The 20840-nt window shown below is 45.0% G+C and overlaps 1 protein-coding gene across 2 annotated transcripts in view; it reads left to right on the top strand.

Annotated features, from left to right (window-relative positions):
* SASH1 (SAM and SH3 domain containing 1) overlaps positions 1–20840 on the top strand; it is a 191289-nt gene that overhangs the window by 101282 nt on the left and 69167 nt on the right. For both annotated transcript variants that reach the window (XM_029943868.1, XM_029943869.1), the window contains exons 5-8: positions 7617–7657; positions 9929–10015; positions 12324–12436; positions 20339–20440. In XM_029943868.1, coding sequence (XP_029799728.1) covers positions 7617–7657; positions 9929–10015; positions 12324–12436; positions 20339–20440 — 343 coding nt within the window. The remainder of the gene's footprint in view (positions 1–7616; positions 7658–9928; positions 10016–12323; positions 12437–20338; positions 20441–20840) is intronic.

Below are 20840 nucleotides of genomic sequence, written 5' to 3' on the forward strand. Positions count from 1 at the left end.
ATCAGCAAATGGGGATCCGACGATGCTGGACAATGTGGACGAAGACCCGCTGATGTCATAGTCCGTCATCATCGCGAGAAAAACAGTGGATTGTGAGAAAATGTGACTTGTTCGTAGTGAGTGCAGTTGAGAAGAGGAATTGTTAAGGCCATCTGAATTATTTGAGGGAAGTTAATGTTAAAAAAAGAAAAGAGGAACTGTGGCAATTTAGAAACCGAGCCGAGCATAGGGATGCATAGTGGCCGTGGTTGATGGAGTGAGGGTGGCGCAGTCCTGGGCAGAGACCGAAAGCAGTCGTCCATTCGGGGTCCGGTGGTAGTTATAAGAGGTCACCCTGACTGGGATCTTACCAGTCACCAACCTCACGTGGCTCTACCAGCCCATTAAGGTAGGTGCCGGTTTTATCATCACTACTTGACAGGACAGGGAAGGCATGGCTTAGATTTGTGACTGCGCTGTCACAGGTGTGCCTGCGTGTCAGGCCACTGCCTTGGATTCGGTCCTTCGGACACCTGCCTTGATCATTTATGAAGGTGACCTTGCAGCAAAAGCCAGAAGGAGAAGCTGAAAGTAGGGTGACGTGACAGAAAAGGCCTGTATGGGGAGTGTTTTGACCAGGGGGACAAAATGTCACCAATGTTGTCATTGATGCTAAATAATCTTGGAGTTCAAAAAATATACCGGGTTTGAGCCACAGAAATACTTTCAATCCTAGTAAGTTTGCAAGTGAAGTTCTAGTATGTGCATGAAACCCAGTGGCTGTTGGCTGGGAGAGGCCAGATCTCGGGTAACACAAGAGGGACCCCCACCGCACTCGCTCCTTACACCTGCCTGGCCCGAGAGTGAGCGCCTCTCGCACTGTGGACCCCTGGTCTCTCTCCTGCCTCACCCGGGTCCCGGTCCCATGGGGTCCCATGGCTGACCCTTGAATTTTTATAGCAGACAGTAGATAGTGTATACAGAATTTTGTTTCGTGCATATCTTTATGAAATAGGGGAGATGTGTGCCTATGATGAAAAATATCTTTCATCTCCAAAAGATAATAAAAACTATCAAATTTTAAGGAATTACCTATTTTCTACAAAACGATTTGTCGCAAAATAAGCAAAATGTGACTGTAAGTCGTCAGTCATATTTCAGGAAGGCTTATCAACTTAGAAGAAATAATCAAGCACAGAAGAAACACATCAGTACGCAAGAAAAAACCAACTGCTATAAAGCTCTTCAGCCCTTTTAGCGTCTTCCCCTCCCCCTTCCACGCACGGTTCCGCAGCACAGGTGTCTCCCTCCCTTTTCCGCGTCTTGAGGAAAATGCTCCTGGCGTCGGGGGCCGCCTTGGCAGCCCCGGGATGACGCAGGAAGGGACCCGGACACAGCAGAAGCCCTGATTCCGAATTCAGCAGGACAGAAACTAATGAAGAAATGAATTTCCGGAGACTCAAGATAAAGGAAACTTAAAAATCTCTTAAGTATAGGTTTTCCAGTAACGTAGAACACATGTTCCTTTCTTAGAAATTAGGTTATGCACTTTCTTACTTTCTCTTTCTCTCTCTCTCTCGTTTTTATTTCTAGTTTATTGTCAAGTTGGTTTCCATATAATACCCAGTGCTCTTCAGGACCGCAAGTGCCCTCCTCCATGCCCATCACCCCCTTCCCCTTTCCCCCGCCCTCTTCAGCCTCTCCCTCTCTGTCGGTCTTCTGTCTCTCTCCCTCTCTGTTATAATGAAGTTTTTTGGACAGCCCATTAAAACAAAAACATGAAGTCTGTTTTGGGAACTGCTTTCTGTTTGGGCGTTTGTTACACTTGTGTGCCAGAGTAAGTATGTCGCAAAGAGACGGAGTTGTCTTTGCCTGGAGGTACCTGAGGCTGTTCGTATAAGTAGACATAAGAAGAAAAGTGAGCCTGAGCCAAAATACGTGGTCTCTTTTCTGCCCGCTTGTCGGCTGGTCACGCAAGAGCAGCGTACCCCCGCCGGGCAGTGCTCTTGGAGTACTTCGTCCTAAAGAACTCGCAGGCCACGGTCACATGTGGTCTTGTTTTCAACATGCTCTGTCTTCCCAGCCTCGTCTGAGTGTGTCATTTTACTAACGTACCCAGCAACAGGGTGAGCGCGTATGTGACATAACACGAATTTCTGTTACGTCAGCGAGAAACGGAATGGTGATGTGCGCGAGGCACTGGACTCTGGCGTCAGAGATGTGGCTTCTAGACCCACTTAGGCCCCCGCCTGGCTCTGTGTCCTTATTTCTGCCATCGCTCCGTAGTCTGGGTGATCGCCCACTTCTGGGATCGGGGTGCCCAGAAGAGTGTTCTCTTTAAGAGACGGAATTCCACACCAACGTGAAGAATTTCCTTCGGACCTTTGTCTGTTTCTCCTTCTCTGTGACCACATGGAGACCTCTACTGTGAAGCCACAGACTCCAGAAAAGAAAAGAGAGCAATCTAGAGTTTACTCTGTATGGCATTTGAGGCAGCAATACAGTTTGCGTAAAATCAATTTTAATGTTATTTTCGCCGGGAAAGGTAAAAGCGTACCCCTGGTTTTCCTTCCCCCACTCACTACTTCTAAGTCCCACTGTGTGCTTCACCTTCTTTTCCTGACCTTGAGGATCGGGTTGCCCTTGAGTCCAGGCCTCATGCCACTTCTCTTCATTGTGTTCAGTTGGTCTTCTGGCTTTAAATCTGCAACTGACTTCCAAATTCTGATCTCCAGTCCTCAGCAATGCCCGTGAACGGTAGACTCGGATACCCAGCTGTCTGTTTAGTACCTCTGCGGGGATGTTGAGTAAGCACCTCAGGCTTCCTATGTGAGAACAGACCGCTTGCTTTCTGCCTTTGTTCTTTCCCTACCCAGCCTACCCAGAGTGGGGGTGATGCCACACGTCATGCCCTCGTCATTTACGTCTCTGTTCACCTCTCGCCTCATGAGAGAAGACTTGTCTGTCCAGCCCATCAAAAATTCTCCCCACTTCTTGATCTGAACTCCCCCACCTCACTTCTTGCCCGCATCCTTAGCTCTAAGAAAACACAGATCTTACTTACCACTGCATTCCCCAATACCTCAAAGGATGCCAGACTCATGATGGGAATTGGATAAACGTTTATTGAAGAAAGAATGAATGAATGAGTGAGTCAGTGAGTGAAAAGAAAGGAATGAAGCATTTTAACAAAGAATTTGCTAAACATTGAGGTGGGATGAAAGGAATTGGTTAAGTTCAGGGAGGCTATTCCTTAAATTGTTTTTTTTAAATCTCATTCATACATTGTTTATTGAATTTACTTAAGGAAACTTGAGTTCAGAGAGGGCTAAAGTAGTTTAGAGATCGTGAGGAAAAATATTTACACTGGGGCCCCATAGTTATTGATGTAAAGGTACTTCTAAGATTGAGTTCAGAGACTAAGTGCAAAATCCGAATTATTCAATGTGTAAGTAGATGTTCACAGTGCAGCGGGATGTTAATTATTGCGTCCTCGGCATTGAAACCAGAAGCGCACACTGAGGTTCCCTTCCTTGTTACTGTGTCGCCAGTGAAAGTGATGGATAGAAAAGGGCTGAGAAGCTGCATCCAGCCTGTGGGTCCCAGGCCCGCGGCGTCTGGCTGCAAGAAGGAGGTGCTACCAGGAGGCCTCTTTGGAACTGACTTCGGAGCATTAATTTCCTCCACCAGGAGATCAGTAAATGACCTTTTCCACCTGCTGCCATCCAGATTTGGAATTTGGTTACATCATTGGTTTTTGCTCCTGCTGGATGAATTTTATAGTCAGTCTCAAGGAGAAAGATGGCATTTTGCACCACTGCTCTGCCAGCCTCTCTTTGCAGGGACAATTCACGGAGTCTAAACTTCATGCGATGTCATTTTCCCCCTTTGCACATTGATGAGTTGGAGAGCCTCACACTTAGGAAACACTGGTTTGCTCTTCTTTGGCCAGTATCTAGATTGTGAACTTATGGAAGGTTAAAAATCTTGAATGTATCATAGATAAGCTGCTATATAATGATTGCCACTTCAGATAGCTGTGAAATTAGATGATTAACTAGTTGTTACATAACCTTCTAATTTCTGTATAAGTCTAATTACATGAATAGAAATTGGGGTTTTGATTTTTTACTTTGCTTTTCTGTTTGGAGTGTAATTGTAACTACTGTATTGTAAATGATTGAAAATAATTGCATATGTTAAAAAAATAAATTGTATTATATTAAAAAAATAAAATAAAATAGACTATCAAAAAATAAAATAAAATCCCCCTCAGTCTCTGCAAGATGAATAGAGGAGCTGCAGTGCCACCTGCTGGCCATGTAAGGGAATGCAAGCAATCACTAGTAGAAAACTTCTTTAACAGCTCAAAAGTGCAAGCCTGAGGATTCATTTAAAATATGTGTAATAATTTAAAGAGAGTAGATAAAAATAAAAAATTACAAGCTAGCATTTTATAGAGGAAAGCACATTTATATTTCGTGAGAACCATGTCATAGTGAGAACTTATCTTTTTATGTAGTGTGGATTCCTAAGTGTTTTAATGATAGAAGACATTCTCATTTTGCTGGAAGAATGAAAAACGGGTTGGAAAATGGAAGTTAGCCTTTGCATTTTTTAAGACTAGGAAAGAATCTATTTTCTATACATTTTATCTAGAGAGGAAGAGCTCACCATCTGGAAGAGAGACAGCTGGGTTGCCAGTTCCTGGGAATGGCTCCTTCTTGGCCTGTAACCAGCTGGTGGAACCTTGGGCCACTTCTGGGAGCACCTGGGTGGCTCAGTTGGTTACGCATCTCACTCTTGATTTCTGCTCTGGTTGTGATCTCACGATTCGTGTGATCGAGCCCCATGTTGGGCTGTGTGCTGACAATGCGGAACCTGCTTGGAATTCTCTCTCCCTCTCTCTCTCTCTCTTCCTCTCTGCCTGCCCCCTCCCCACTTTCACATGCTCTTTCTCTCGAAATAAATTTTAACAACTTCAAAAAAATTTTAAAACATTCCTTACAACTCAATAAGGGTGTATTATTCTACATCAGCAAAGGACTAAAGAAAAGTAAAGTTTCTTTAGGCCGTTTTCCCCATGAAAAGATTTCTTTTAGAAAGAGCAAAGTTCACATATGTCTTTATAGCTTATTACATAGTTAAGTAGTTGATCAAGAGCTAGGGATATGTGGTATCTTTGGTTCTTAGCAGTGAAGTCCAGACTCTCCTAGTCCTTAGAGTGAGTTTAAAAATAAACGTGACGCTCCCTTTGCTGAATGCAGTAGACAAAAGCTGTAGGTTGCTGTGTTCGGAAGGTCATGGCCAAGTGAGGAAAGGTGAACAGGTGCCTATTACCATGACTTTGGGCTCAAAATGCAACACAGTAAAATGTAAAAAAAACAAACAAAAAAAAGGCAAAACTTAAGAACCCAAACTTTAGCTCAAATATTACTTCTTTTGAAAGGTTTTCTGCCTCAATCCCTAGCCAACTGCCTATCGTCTGTTCGTCTGCTGCCGTTGTGCCTTGCCCATAAGTCTGTGGTACCGAGCACTTTGCATGTGCTGCTGCTGTTCCTTCTTCTTTTCCTCCTCCTTCTGCACCTCTGCCTTCCCCTTGCAGTTCCTTCTCTCTTGCAAGTACTTCTCATCTGTTTGTGTTTGTCACCTTCCCTACAGCGAGAGCCCCATTTCTTTGTATCATCCACGTACCTTACTCCTAATGGCATTCGGTACCTTTTTGTTGAATGAATTAAAAACTGACCAGGCTTTTTAAGTAAGTATATCTTTAGTCCTTGTCATTTTTGTGTGGCCAGGAGGGCAGAGAGTGGATCCTTGGAACTAAATCTTGGCCAAATTCGATGATAAGGTTAGACTCTCCTTACATTTCCTATGTTCACAGCATTGCAGTAGTGGCACGTGGCACGTCATGCCTTCAGACCCAGCTGTGGTCCTCAGCAAACGAGACGATGCCTCTCCTGATTCTGTCCTTAGCGCCTCCCCTCGCCCTGTGTCGATAGGAGACGTCTGTTAGATTTGCGCGCTGGTCAGAAATGGTTCTCTTCTCTCAGATGGAGCGTTTGAAGGTATCTTTGGGGCCTGGCAGCCAGTGGTCAGCTGGCATCCATGCACCTGCACTAAGGAGAGATGGCCTGTTGCAGATGACTCTGCATGACAGAAAGCCCCGTCCTGCCCTCTCTGGTCCCCTTCAATTCTAGAAGTCCTTTCTCCTGTAGGGCGGGCAGAAATCACCATTCGTCTGTTCTGTTTCTCATCCTCTGATCTCCTGTGTAACATGGCTCTGGCCTCTGTCTTCCCGTGCGTTCTCACATCTGGGAGTGTTGTGTCAGACGCCCCCACCTTCCTTCCTGGCTGATGAACTTGTACTGGAAAGATCCAGGTGTAAGCCCCGGAGTCGCTGTGCTTCTGTTCTGACGCAGGGCCCTTCTTCCGGGTTTTCCTTGTCAGCAAGTGGACGCTGAACTGAACCTCTAGGCTTTGGTAAGCCACTGAATGAAAGACCATGCTCCACCTCGACTTTGACCTTTTTGAGGGACCCCATTTTAACTTTATTTGGTTTCTTCCCTTCTTACTTGAAGTTGTTGTCTGTCTATGTGTTTTTGAGAGAAACGCTCAATTGGTTTTGGGGTTGTGTTCATGTTTCAAGGTATTCTGGATTTCTCTCTATCAGCAGTCACAAATGGAAGGCCAGGGTAGGGTAGGGTGTGGGCCAAATTTGGTGCCCAACAGGTCTTGATGAACTTGGACACATTTTTAAAAACATTGAATTATTTGCCATCCCTTAAAACTGTGGAGCTCTCTCTCCTCCCCCCACTCCCCACCTTTTTAAAGCAGATTTCCTGGCTTCTCTTCATACATAGGAAGATCTAGCAGGTGGCATGGTTGTGACTTGTCAGCAACAAACTGCAGAAACTACATACCGTTTCCTCTCCCCCCCCCCCTTTTGTTTGGAGCACCTGATCTCCTGCATTCCTCCCGCAGCTGATCGCTCTACTCACCTGCTGGTCCAGGCGGCTGGCACTTGTGGTGCCGGATCTAGATTTTTAATATTATTTGCTTTCTCTTCTCCACTTACACAAGAGACTTATCAATAGCAGTAACTTAACATGTAGTTAATAGTTCACACTAGTGGATTATCCAGTGGTCATTGAGTAAAATCCATTCCCTTCATTTAATAGAGCTCTTACGGGGTGGCTGGGTGGCTCAGTTGGTTGAGTATCCGACTTCGGCTCAGGTCATGATCTCACGGTCCATGGGTTCGAGCCCTGGGTCGGGCTCTGTGCTGACAGCTCAGAGCCTGGAGCCTGCTTCTGATTCTGTGTCTCCCCCTCGCTCTGCCCCTCCCCTGCTCACGCTCTGTCTCTGTCTCTCAACAATAAATAACCATTAAAAAATTTTATTAAAAAAATAGCTCTTACCCTGGAGTGAATCTTCAGTGAACGTTGACCAATGGTTCATGAGTGTGTTTCTAGAAAGGCCAACGCTGGCCGGGTAAGGGCGGTGCTAAACACCGGATCCGAGTTTCCCGGGCTCTGATGGGGGCATTAAGGCTGGGTCAGGTGGGTTGGGAGGCTGTTCCGGCCTCGCACAAAGGCAAGGCTCCCTGGTAATCACACTTGTTTTTCTTTTTCTAGGAACACTCTTCCTAAGTCAAACTCAGAAGACGGCTCTGTGGGTCAGTACTCCTTTTCTTGGTTTAATGACTTAAAATTATTTTAATACCTTAGAGGACAAATAAATTATGAAAAAACAAAAACCACAAAGAATGTTCCCATCCAGAAAGAAACACTGTCAAGAGTTTGATACATACCTTTCCTTTCTTGTTTTCCCTTGTATTTGTGTGGGCTTTCTTTTAAACATAACCGGGATCATACTGTACAGATTATAAATTCTTTTTGATGGAATAGGTCCTGAGCATTTTCCCACTTGGCTGAATATTCTTTGCAGTGAAAAATTTTAAATCTGTATAATATTCCATCATATCGGATGGGCGATAATTCAGTCAACCACCTCTACTTTGCTGGACATTTAAGTTGCTTCTAATTGTTGCTCTCAGAGAACTGACGCCATGCTAGAAACCCTTGAGCCTGTCCCTGATCATGTCCTTAGGATGAATTCTTTGATCTGGAACTTCTGAATCAAAGATTATGCATAATTAATGTGTTATGTATCTTATAGTTCCTTGATTATAAAATTCACTCTTGATTTAGTAGCATCTTCTCTGTTTGGGTCAGAGTGAGCCCGCTAAGGTCAGTTGTCATCAGGAACAGAAGTGCTCAGATAGGTTCAATTCGGATTTGAATCATGACCCTTCCAACTCAGTCGTTATGGCCTTGGGCAAGTCACTTGCTTCTTGAAACCTTAGTTTTCACATCCATTAAATGGAAACAAGACATCATATTCATTGTATGTATCAAATGAAATAAGTCATTAAATAGCAAAGTGCCTAAGTATGGTAAGTGCTCAATAAATGTTAGCTATTATTTTTTTTTTTAATTTGCACCACCATTTTGGAAGCATTAAAACAGAAGAAGAGTGGGGAGCATAACTTCCAGGAAAAGAAATAAATTGTAATCCCTAATTGCCCTAGAGAAAGGTCCAATTAGTGATAATCCTACTTCGGCTTTAACCTTTCGTGGCTGATATTTGCTGCCGTGTTTAGCCAGAGGCAGCAGGTGCCAACATGGTCACCTTCAGGAATCTGAGGTCGTAGGACGTCTCAGCCCAGCTGACTCAGGTTTTATTCTGTAGCTCCAGGGTGTGTCAGAACTTAAATGAGGCCATCTTGTTTTGACACACAATGCCTTTTCTAGCCCGGGAGCCCTGTGGACATGGCTTTCCACACGCCTGGTTTGTGCCGTATCGTCTGGCACCGCCAGTCTAGACAGTGAGAACCTGCAGTGCATTACCCCGCCAGGTCCTGTTTCCAGTGGCCACAGAGCAACCAGACACCCAGTGGTGACAGTGACAAAGCCTCCGCTTTGAGCGTGCCACGTCTATGCGAGAGCTGCTGCTTGGTTTCATTCTAAAATAAAGGCCTGCTCTATTCTTTTTATACGCTCTCTTCCTTTCCTTTTGCTTTTTCAAAGGTGCTGTGTATCAGTGATGATCAGAACCTACCAGACACTGCAGATGTCTGGTTATGGCAGTGACGTTGTGGTCAAGACAGTGAAACTATTCCCAGAACAGTGGGGGGCAGGGGGGAGGGGGAGAGGGAGGAGGGGACCCAGTTGGGAGAGGTCACAGCAGGATCGCAGTCTGCTTCTCTTGCCATTGGACCCTGGGTAGCTGCAAGCGGTTGGTCACCAAGTAGCCTGAGTGCCAGAGGGCTGGGAGTCCCCTCTTGCCACCCTACCCCCACCACGGCCTCACCTGAGCGGGTTCTGCACCCCGGAGAAAGTCAGCCCCACAGGCCCAGGGGACCCGCTCTGTTGACAAGTGCCCAGAGGACATACCAGCCAATTCTGTTGTCTTCATTAAATCTGGAATAACCGGACTAAGTCAAGGCGGGAGGGGGAGGGGGAATCCACACCAGGATGACGACCAAACAAAGTTAACTTCTTAAAGTATCCTCTTTGTGGTTTGGTTGAAACAATTGTGGCAGGGACCAGAGGGGGAGAGTCTACCACAAGACCAGACAAGGCAGAATTAGACATCCTGGTTAAACAGCATCAAAGTGAATCTAAGAATGCACGTTTGGCCTGCCTTTTTGATGCTTCTTTATTTCTCATTTTAACCCCACTGCACCATGAGTCGCCGCTAGGAAATTTGCATTTCTTTTAAACCACTTTTTAGGCATTTCCCAGTCTCTCACAAACTGCAAGAGAAAAACGGTCTATGAAATCAAAGTATTCTTATAAGCTTTGAATTATAAAGAAGAGGCTACTTTTGTTATTAATGAATTTATTGCTTGTGCCTTCTCCCTGCCCCCCTTTTGTTTTTAAAGGAAAAGGAGATTGGAAGAAGAAAAATAAGTATTTCTGGCAGAACTTCCGAAAAAACCAGAAAGGAATAATGAGACAGACTTCAAAAGGTACTGGGAACCCAGCTGGCGGACAGTAGGTCCTTGTGGCTCTCAGTGCGGAGAAGCCTGTGTTGCTGGTCTAACCGGATGCCGCCTCAACATAACTCATTGCCTGTGCCCGAAAAGTCTTCAGCTCTTCTGCATTCCTATCATTATTTTAAGACTTCATCTCAGTGGTTTGGGTTTTTTTTTTTTTAAATCAAAGAAAATAAAATGAGAAGAGTTGGCCAGTCTTCCTTTTCATAGATCTGACAGCAAAGACCGAATCTTTTGTTTTCTCGGTCCCTCTGACCCCAGGAAGATCTCAACCCACCAAGATCTATCCTGAAAGGGTCTAGGAAGTCATAGCATTTGTTAGTGTTAGACCCCCCCACCCCTTGTCCTGCCACTTGGCGCCTTTGCAGTCTTCTGAACTTGTGATGCTTCTCTGTGGCGGGGCCAGAGACGGGGGCTGTTGCTCTGGGGAACCGTCTGACGGTCTGACATCATGGGAATTGGCCCCGGGCGGCTTGGTGAAGGGAGTCCTGCCCTGCTCTTGGACGTGTCTTTGTTGTTGTTTATGCAGTAAGTAAATATGTCATCGCCTTGAAGCCCCGTTATGTAATTTATGTCTGCCCGGTATTCAGAGAAGGAACAGAAACAGAAACAACGCCACTTCTAGATTCTAGTCCAGTCGAATGGGGTTATCATGAGATGAAACTTGTAGTTGCTCACCAGGGACGCTGTTTGTTTTCTTTTACAAAGTGTTCGCGTCCTGCCCAGTTCTCAGTGCTTCTCCAGTTATTCCAACGCATGGAAACGAGAAAAGCGGACAGGGATGGGCATGCGCGCCTGTTAGCACCCCTCGGTCCTCGGGACCGGTCAGCGGGGCTGGTTCACTTGTCCCACCGCGGAGCTAGGATGCTTCACCATTGCCAGTTTTTCCTTTGGGTCCACGCCCAGGGTCACTTGTGAGGCAGAGTAAACCTTGGATCCCAAAAAAGTCTTATTTAGAAAGAAAGGAAAGGAAAAACGCATGAGAAGGGGGGGGGGAGGGAGGAAGCCAACAGTCTGCTGGTGCATGTAGAATAAAAAAGAAAACAGAAAACCCAGCCAGCTCCCCGCCGCCCCCTCCACCACCGGAGGTGACGCAGAGAATAAAATGAGTCAGGCCGGCTGGCTTGTCCCCTCACCTGCACAAGCTGTTTTTCTTCCCGGACAAGTAGATGAGTGGTGAAGGGAGCTTGGGCGGAATTTCTGGACCGATTGATTACAAAATGGAGATGAGATAGGGAACCCCAGGGGAGCATGAGTTCCAGGGCAGGCCCCGCCTGCAGGGGTTCCTGAGAGTCCTGTGCTGTCCCTCTGCACCAAGGGCAAGTTAGCCAAAGCCCAGCATCCTAGGGACATTGAGGCTGGCAAAGAATGTGCGAGAAAGACAGGGCAGGAGGAAGGTGAGTGACCAGAGTGTGGGCGTGTTCCCAGTCTGTGCGTCACAGCCCCACACGCTGACCAGAAGCAACAAGCCAACGGGGCTCACGGGTGTTAGAGGCAGCGGCCGTCCGTTGGCTTTGCTGGAGAACAAGGATCCTGATAAGGGGATTCTCTTTTCCAGAGCAGTGCTGGCTGCCTTCAGTTTTGAGTGGGAAGTTGAGTTCCCTCACAGTGTGGATATGTATTTATGACGAGACTTTGAGGTATTCATCTATAAAAACCTTCCTTCCAGTGAATCAAAATGCTTCGTGCCTGTGATTTTATTTACTTGTGCTTCTCCCCTGAGGATCAACAGCGAGACAGTTTAGGAAGAATCTAGGGTCTCACCAGGCCATAGGTCTTGTTCTGCAGCTGACTCTGTCACCTTAAAGTTCTATGTCGTGAAAGAGGGGTCCCTCCTGCCCCTCTCAAAAAAATGCTCCCCCTGCTCCTATTTGAAATGGCAGGACCCAGAGGACCGTGGCCAAAGGAGCTTTGGGTGCTTGTCTGCTCTCAGCAGGTCTTTCAGTTAGGTCTCTGTCTCATCTGCCACTCTAGGCTTCCTGTCACCTTTCTTCCAGAACTCCACCAGACCCTCCATCACAAGACTCTGCTCATTTTGAAGGATTTGTTTCTATGGTAACGTCCATAGGTTCCCGGGGCCTGTTTCTCAGTAAGGTGGACTCGTTGCTTCCGCAGAAGCAGCCCATTGCTGCTTCTCTTGCTCCATCAGGAATGTGCGGTGCTGGGCGGTGCCCTCGAATTCCCTCCCTTTCTAGTCCGGAATGAACGAGGAGCTTTCAGGATTAGCATTCTGTTTTCTCTTTCTTTTTTTTCATACCTGGCTTTTGTCTTCAATCTCTAGGAGAAGATGTGGGCTACGTGGCCAGCGAGATAACAATGAGCGATGAGGAGCGGATTCAGCTGATGATGATGGTCAAGGAGAAGATGATCACCATTGAGGAAGCCCTTGCCAGGGTGAGAGCATAGAGAATCTGGTTTCCGTTTGTATTTGATTCCCTGACGTGGAAAAATGTTTGAGGATTGCCAAAGCCTGACTGTTTATGGCTGCCTTCCCTCACGGCCCCCAGAATCCATATATTAAATGCCCATGCCCAGCGCCATGTTATTTGGAGGTGCGTAGGTTCTAAGGGTGGAGCCCTCGTGAATGGAATGAGTGAGCTTATAAAAGAGCCCCCCCCACCCAACCCCCCCCAGCCCCCAGTGAAGACCCCTGGCAAGAACATCACTATCTGTGAACCAGGAAGCAGGTCCTCATCACACACTAAATCTGCCATCACCTTGATCTTGGACTTTCCGGCCTCCACAATGGTGAGGAATTTCTGTTGTCTATATGCCACTCCATCTATAACAGCTTGTTAGAGCAGATGCAGGGAACTAAACCCATGGCCTCAAAGGGTACAGGATTAGATGATTTCAGTAGTGTTTTGACGATACCTTGGTGGTGGTTATCAGGTACCTATGTTATCGGATAAAATATTGATTCCGTTCTATTTACCTAATACAAGCATGCCATGTTGTAAGTTTTCATTTCCATATTCAGCGACTACATGAATAAATGAATGGCAAATATTTTTTTGAGCTGTGGACCACTTTAATGAGGAACATGACTCTCTGAATGCCATTGCAAAGTTCACAAGCCTCCTCAAAAGATTGAGAAGAATGTAATAAGGACAAAAATTACTAAATAAAAAGCCAAGTAAAATTTAATATAGGACAACTATTATAAACATCTGTTCTGTAAGATGCCGTCACAAACAAAACTTTGAATAACCTAAAAGTGAAGCTTGAAGTCTACCTTAAACTTTTGCTTGCTTTTATTTATTTCTAAGTGGCTATTAATTACACGTTAGTGTGTCATACTTTTTGCTCGGAGCAAATTAAATAGAGCACTAAAAGATGCCTAATGAACCCGTAGGGCGCTGGGGTAACATTCGTTACTAAGATTGCAGTTATTAAGAGATTTCTTACTTGGCTGTTGCCAAACCAACTGAATGATGATGGACCCTTGGGTTCGGCCTTGAACCATTGGTTTGGTGCCATGTAGACAGTGAGAAATTCGGCAGATTTAGAAACAAATGAACACTTTAAAGTCACCGAGGAACCATTTAATGTATTAAGACTGTACCAGGAAGTAGAATCTTAAAGATCTGAAATCTTTAAACTGTGACAGAAACAGTACCTGACTCTAAATCTCAATAGTTAAAAAAAGAAGTTTAATATATCGCTGAGACAATTATGGCGGGGGGCGGGGCACTTGAAAGGAAAGGGAGGTTAGACTGGGTATAGCAGGAGGCCTAAAGGCCAAGGTCACCTCCAGGCGCCCATCTGCTCACTTCTCTTGCTCTGTCAATTTGAAAAACTGGAGGTGACCGCAGCCTGCGGTGTCCCTGGTGGACCTAAGTGGTGCTGGACCAGCGGGGGAGCAGATGACAGGTGTCAACCCCCTGTCCTTGCTGCGGATCCCCGTTCATGCTCAGCCTGGTCAGCCGCCTCCACCACACCTCCAGCCACCTACCTTGCTCCCAGCGGAGGCACAAAGTCCTCCCCGTATTTTCTTTCCCGTTCTGTTCCTTGAACATGGGATGGCATTTTGGGAAACATCCAACTGAATGCCTAGAAAATACACGTGAGAAACATGGACCTGTGTTTAGTTTCACCACGGTAGGCGAGATGTTTACTTTTGGGGAGTGAGGCTGCTGCCTTGTCTTTTTAATCATAAAAATGAAGATTGGAATGCAGACGATGTGTACAGTCATCTGGCCACTGTTTGGAAAGGGAGCTGCACAGGATGTACCCAATCCAGTTTTCTTGGAGCAGAAGAAAATCTTAAAAGTGGCCTTGGGATGGGTGGGTGGCTCAGTTGATTGAGGTTCTGATTCTTAATTTTGGTTTAGTTTATGATCTTACAGTTCGTGAGTTCAAGTCTCATATCCTGTTCCACACAGACAGTGGAGCCTGCTTGGTATTCTCTCTCTGCCCCTCCCCCACTCACGTGTGCACACACACGCTGTCTCTCAAAATAAATACATAATTTAAAAATTTTTTTTAACGTTTTTTATTTATTTTTGAGAGACAGAGAGAGACAGCATGAGCAGGGGAGGGTTAGAGAGAGAGGGAGACACAGAATCTGAAGACAGGCTCCAGGCTCTGAGCTGTCAGCACAGAGCCCAATGTGGGGCTCGAACCCACAAACCATGAGATCATGACCTGAGCCGAAGCTGGAAGCCGACGCTCAACCAATTGAGCCACCCAGGCGCCCCAATAAATAATTTTTTTAAAGTGGCCTTAATGTGGTCAGTTTTAGGTAGCACATTTCTATAATTGAAACGAGTATTTTCAGAGTTGGGGAGAAGAAAGAAATTAGTTTGAAGCTCTTTCCAAGCGGATCATTTTACCAGCTAGCCATTGTGTACCTGGAAAGGAAATCAGAAGTTAACGCCACAAAATGGTGACACCGCGGCACGTGGATCTGGGTGGAGGCTTTCGCCGGGCTGTCTGTCTGTCTGTCCCGGTGGGCTGCCTTCCCTGATTTCAGGACAGAACTCTCCATCCAGAAATCAAAAATATTCTCCGAAGGCAATCCGGAAGCACGGGTTGAACGAAATTGTTGACACCCTCTAAACTGCACTAGATTCTGCACGCAAACATGGTGTGCTCTGCTAGATGATGAAGTAGCAGGGAAGCAGCCCGCTCTTGGCAGGGGCGGCATACATTTTCAGTTACTGGTACCCGGACCGGCTGCTGTCCTGGCCAGAGACCACACACTTGAAGAAAGATGTTATTTAGAGCAAATAATATTCTGTGGAAAGAATCTGCCTCTTTTTAAGGACCAGTTCAATGATCTAAATGTACTTGATCACTGTATTAAAAGAAAACCCTTGGACTTGGACCTCTTGATGAGAACGGCCCTTCAGGACATCAGGTGTATGTTTCTCTCACTGTCAATCAGATACCTAAAGATCTGTGGGAAGAACATCTAAACGTTACTCCTGAGAGGACAACCCAGTATCAGGAGAGAAATTTGCCTGGGTGCTGTTTGGAGCCTGGAGTTTCCCTGATACATCCTCATATTGGGGGAACATTCTGCCTAATGTCAGACAGTCTGGTCCGTTATGCTTTGTTTATATGAATTTGATCTCATTGATGGCTATTTCAGATACAGCCATGATTCACACACCTGAAAATCCCAGTTGTCGATACAAACTGAGATCCAAACGAAAAAGGCCAGGGGCGCCTGGGTGGCTCCGTTGGTTAAATGTCTGTCTTCAGCTCAGGTCATGATCTCGCAGTTTCTGAGTTCGAGCCCTGCATCAGGCTCGGTGCTGACAGCTCAGAGCCTGGAGCCTGCTTCAGATTCTGTGTCTCCCTCTCTCTGCCCTTCCCTTGTTCACACTTGTCTCTCTCTCTCTCAAAAATAAATAGAACATTTTTAAAAATTGTTTTTTTCATTAAAAATTCTCCAAGGAATTAATATGTGAAACACCACAGTAAACTGCAAAGCAGCATTCAAAGAGAATGAATGTTATGAAACAACTCTGTATTTTTTTTAAATTTTTGATACAGAGAGAGACAGAGCATGAGGGGGGAGGGGCAGAGAGAGAAGGAGACACAGAACCAGAAGCAGGCTCCAGGCTCTGAGCTAGCTGTCAGCACAGAGCCTGACGCGGGGCTCGAACCCACGAATGTGAGATCTGACCTGAGCCAAAGTCGGAGGCTTAACCGACTGAGCCACCCAGGTGCCCCACTCTGTATGTTTTTGAATGAGTAATTTAAAAAGACAGTGGCTTAACTTACGGTTCTTATATTAACTGAATAGGTCCATCAAACCTAACGCCACTTTCAACATTTTCTAACAGTTTTATGGTGGATACTTACTACATCTACTTTAGGGAAGTCAAGCTTATTACGAAAAACAATGAGGGGGATCTAGGTAATTAGCATATTCTATGTAACATAACATCCAGGTGCTAATTTTAAAAGCCTACAGAACTCTTGGCCAATAAGTTCATGGTATGCAGATCTTGGGCTAGTTCTGAGACCCTTGAAGCCACAGGCTCTCCGTGTATGGGGTACTTTCGGTGCTCTGGGAGTGAGGATGGGTGCCTAGGGAATTCACTGAGTTAAGGTTTGGCTAGAAGATACCCCCATGCTTTGGAACAATGACGCTCAGCATGAAGGGGCTGTTTTGTAGGAAAATATGTGCTTTGACAATTTACCTGGAAGCACTATCTATAGGAGATTGATGGAGGTCTGTAATCATGATTTAATCATCGTATTTCCTAAAATATAATGATTAATACAAAAGGCTTACTCCTGTAACTTGATCCAGTTACTAAATATTGGATCAATATTATCCATCTGGTAAATATATGGCTGGTTCCATAAGGTCATATCTGGGTGAAAGTCCTAAATAAAGCCTTTGGGGTTAAAAAAAAAAAAAAGGTACCCGATATCTGTCCCTGACTTGCCTGCCGCTAAGTGAGGGAAGGTGGCAGGAGAGCCAGAGGAAGAAGCTGGACAGAGACACGATTTCAGGGGAAATCTAGCTTCGGACTGGTCCCATAGGGAGTGGGGGGCCCTGAAGGTGAATTGCACTGTAAAGTTGTCTTACCAGAGAAAGAGAGGCTTAAAGCTGATTGGGGAGGAGGAGGCGGCCTTCCAGGTATCTCTGGGAAATGGCTCTTGTCAACCACGGAGAGTTGTCCAAAGGGAACTACAGGGTGTAGATGTGAGCCCAAATCCGCAGTAACTGGGGAATTGGTGAACACTTTTGTCAACAGAGTCTGGGCACCTGGTGTACCAGAGCTCACACTTATAAACCAGGAACCCGTATGTGTGTGTGTGTGTGTGTGTGTGTGTGTGTGTGTGTGTATGTATAATTAAATTATTTCCTTGCAGCAGCAACAGCAATTGTGATGAATCACAGAGGTTCATAGAATCCATAGGAAAACAACAAAATGATTGTTGGGTCTTTAAAATAGGTCCCATAGGTGAAAAATGGAAAAGATTTATCTCCAAGAAGCAGAAAAGAACTTAATCACTGTCTCCAAGTATATGAAGGATTATTAAACAACATCTCTTCAGGATGTACTGAAGACTGTTTTGTTTTCATCTCTACTGAGGACAGAACAAAAGGAAATGAATTTAAATTGCAGCTGGAGGGGATTTAGATTAGATATAATACAAATGTTCTTGTAGAAATGGGAACATTTTAGAATCTCCTCAAAGGTTTTAAAAATAGAGTAAGCATTAACCTACTAAAAATGGCCATCCCTCTAGGAATCATGTCCTGAACTTCAAGTATGAGCTGACTATGAGACTAAAGAAAATGGGATATGAAGGAGTATTTCCTCCTGAAATACATGCACACACACACACACACACACACATATGTACACACATGCTCACACATAATTCTGTCATTGTTTTAAAACTAGACGGTTGCTTTAAAAGATCTAAGTTCTCAAATGAAATCATCAATTATCTTTCTTCCATGAAATTATAGTTAAGTCAGAACTTATTTGGGAGCAAAGTAAAATATAAAAATGTAGTTATATATAGAAATGGGTTGGGTTCTTCCCCTGTGAAATGCACGTAAAATTCTTTTTAGAGATCCTGTTTTATTACTCTAAAACATAGAATTGTTATTAAAAAAATTTTGTTAATGTTTATTTCTTTTGAGAGAGTCAGAGGATGAATGGGGGAGGGGCAGAGAGAGAGAGAGAGAGAGAGAGAGAGAGAGAGAGAGAGGGAGGGAGGGAGAGGGAGGGAGAGGGAGAATTCAAAGCAGGCTCCAGGCTCTGAGCTGTCAGCACAGAGCTTGGCACCGGGCTAGAACTCATGAACTGTGAGATTTGACCTGAGCTCAAGTAGGATGCTCAATGAGGGAGCCTCCCAGGCGCCTTAAAACATAGCAGTTTTAAATTAGAAAATTAAAAAACAAGGTAAATTTGGGTAGAGCTTAAATTTGAATCTCTCCCAGAGAAGGCATAGGTACTCCTGGGCCCCAGAGTGAATGAAAGAAAAAGGAGAAGAAAAATATTGAATCCATTATGATTGACTAGTTAGGAATTTCTTTTGTTTTTGTTAAAGATGAAGCTTAGTTAGTGGCTCCTAGGAGTTGGGCCTAAGGCTGGGTATAAAAGTATGGCAGCAACCCGGAGAACACAAATGATAACCCTGTTTTTCAGCTGCTGGCTGTTCCCGTGATACAGGGAGAGTGTGGCATTTCAGTAACAGTATACCTGGAAGGAAAGAGTATTCCTTCCCCACCCCCTTAATTTTTTGAAATTTTTAAATTAATTTTTGAGAGAGACAGCGTGCCAGCAGGAGAGGGGCGGGGGTGGGGTGAGGGGGACACAGGATCTGAAGCAGGCTCCAGGCTCTGAGCTGTCAGCACAGAGCCCGATGCAGGACTTGAACTCACCACCTACCAGATCATGACCTAAGCTGAAGTCTCACGTTTAACTGACGGAGCCACCCAGGCGCCCCAGGAAAGAGCATGCTCATACAGAAATGTATTATAAAGATTAGAGTAAAAATAATGACCCTAACGTATCAGAAAGAGGAAAAGGATATTAGCAAAGAGCAAGAGTTCAAACTCTTGGAGTTGATGTGAACTTTGAGTTCTCTTTGATCTGAAACCACGAGGGTGGTAATAACACCATGCTCATACTGAGGCTGTTGCATGGGGTCGGTGTGCTAAGAGCTTTGTTGTATTAAGTAATTCTGGTTGTTCTGTGGGATAGTTTACTGTCATCCCCATTTTTAAGGAGAGGAACTGAGGCCCAAGGGTTCCCAGCTGAGACTTGGTTCTGCGGCCAGTCACTACTGGCTGCCTTCCCCAGTTAGTTTCCCATCACAAGTGTGCACAGAAAGGAATTTCATGGTAGAAGCAGTAGTTTGGAAAGTTGCTTCTCCCTAGAGGGGTACCATCAGCGTGGTGACTTTGCCACGTCCGCGTAGCTCCTGTAGGTTGAGGACAGTCGCGTTACCATTTCCTGGGCTGTTAGGTCAGATCATTCCTGGTTTTTTGGTGTCTTGATATACGGAACTGATTGAATCGGTGTCTTAAATTTATATCTAAAAACTACTTTATAATAGGATTTTAATACAATGGCAACACAAGTGTATTACGTTGCAGAGTTAAGTTTCTACCTGTTTTATGAAAACACACTTGGAACTTCTCACATTCGCCATTCTAAAAGATCTGTCATCGAATTCTATTCCCTTAAAATTTGCCAGTTTCTTATAATGCTTCACTTGTCTTTCTATTCCAGAAAGTAGAATCCTCGTTTCTAAACCCAAACTTTAATCTCTGAACATATTCTAGATGGTTTTTTATTTTCCTCTTATTCACAGGGGTCCCCAATGAAGCCCGTAATGTTTAGGTGACGACATGTAACTAGTAATTTGAAGCAGTCTAGAACAAGAAAAGCAAGTGGTTTTTAGAAAATCCATTTCAGGCGTCCACCTCTGTTTTACCAAAATGTCCATGGTCTACCACATTGTGTCTTCTACAGAGAGAAGTAATTCAGAGGCCAAACTCCAGACAATTTCTGTTTTGGAACTTATAATTGAACTGAGAAAGATCAGTATTGATGCTGGAGGACCTTGGAGGGAAAATCAAGGTTCTTTTTAGCATACAGGATACAAAGAGTCCGTTACGCCCATCGGATTGTTGTAGATGAAAAATCACAGGGTGCAACGCACGTCTTCTCAGTTTCGAGAACCTTGTCTTTGGCTAGCACTGAGTCCCCAGCTGTGGCATGGAGAAGGTGCCAGAGCATTCTCTCTGCTGCTTGGTAGACGGCCCCAGCCATTATTTTCATTTCAATCTTTCATTTTCTCTTGTAGCTCAAAGAATATGAGGCCCAGCACCGGCAGTCAGCGCCCTTGGACCCTGCCGACTGGCCAGACGGTTCTTACCCGACATTCGATGGCTCATCAAACTGTAATGTAAGTTTGCGTCTCTTCAGGCATCTCAACCGCTTCGACTAGACAGTAGATCTTAGCCAGTTTCTGCCTTCGGACTTTCTGCAACTACCAAGTCCCCCCACCCCGGATCTGAAAATAAGTGTCTCTTCTGACACGTTACTCAGTTTTCTTTGCTTGATAGACTTATCTGCCGTCAAAACAGTGCTATTCATGCTGTTTTTTTTAATTTTGGTAAATTAGATGTAACTTAACATTTACTCTTAGAAGCATTTTCAGTTCAACTAATATTCAGTTAAGTGGCATGAAGCACAAACGCTGTGCAGTCATCACCAAAATCTACTTCCCGAACTTTTTCATCATCCAAAACAGAAATACCATAATCATTAAACAGTAACTCCCTTTCCCTAACTTCGGGAATCCG

This window comes from Suricata suricatta, chromosome 7 (genome assembly GCF_006229205.1).
Source record: "Suricata suricatta isolate VVHF042 chromosome 7, meerkat_22Aug2017_6uvM2_HiC, whole genome shotgun sequence".
NCBI classification, from domain to species: Eukaryota; Metazoa; Chordata; class Mammalia; order Carnivora; family Herpestidae; genus Suricata; species Suricata suricatta.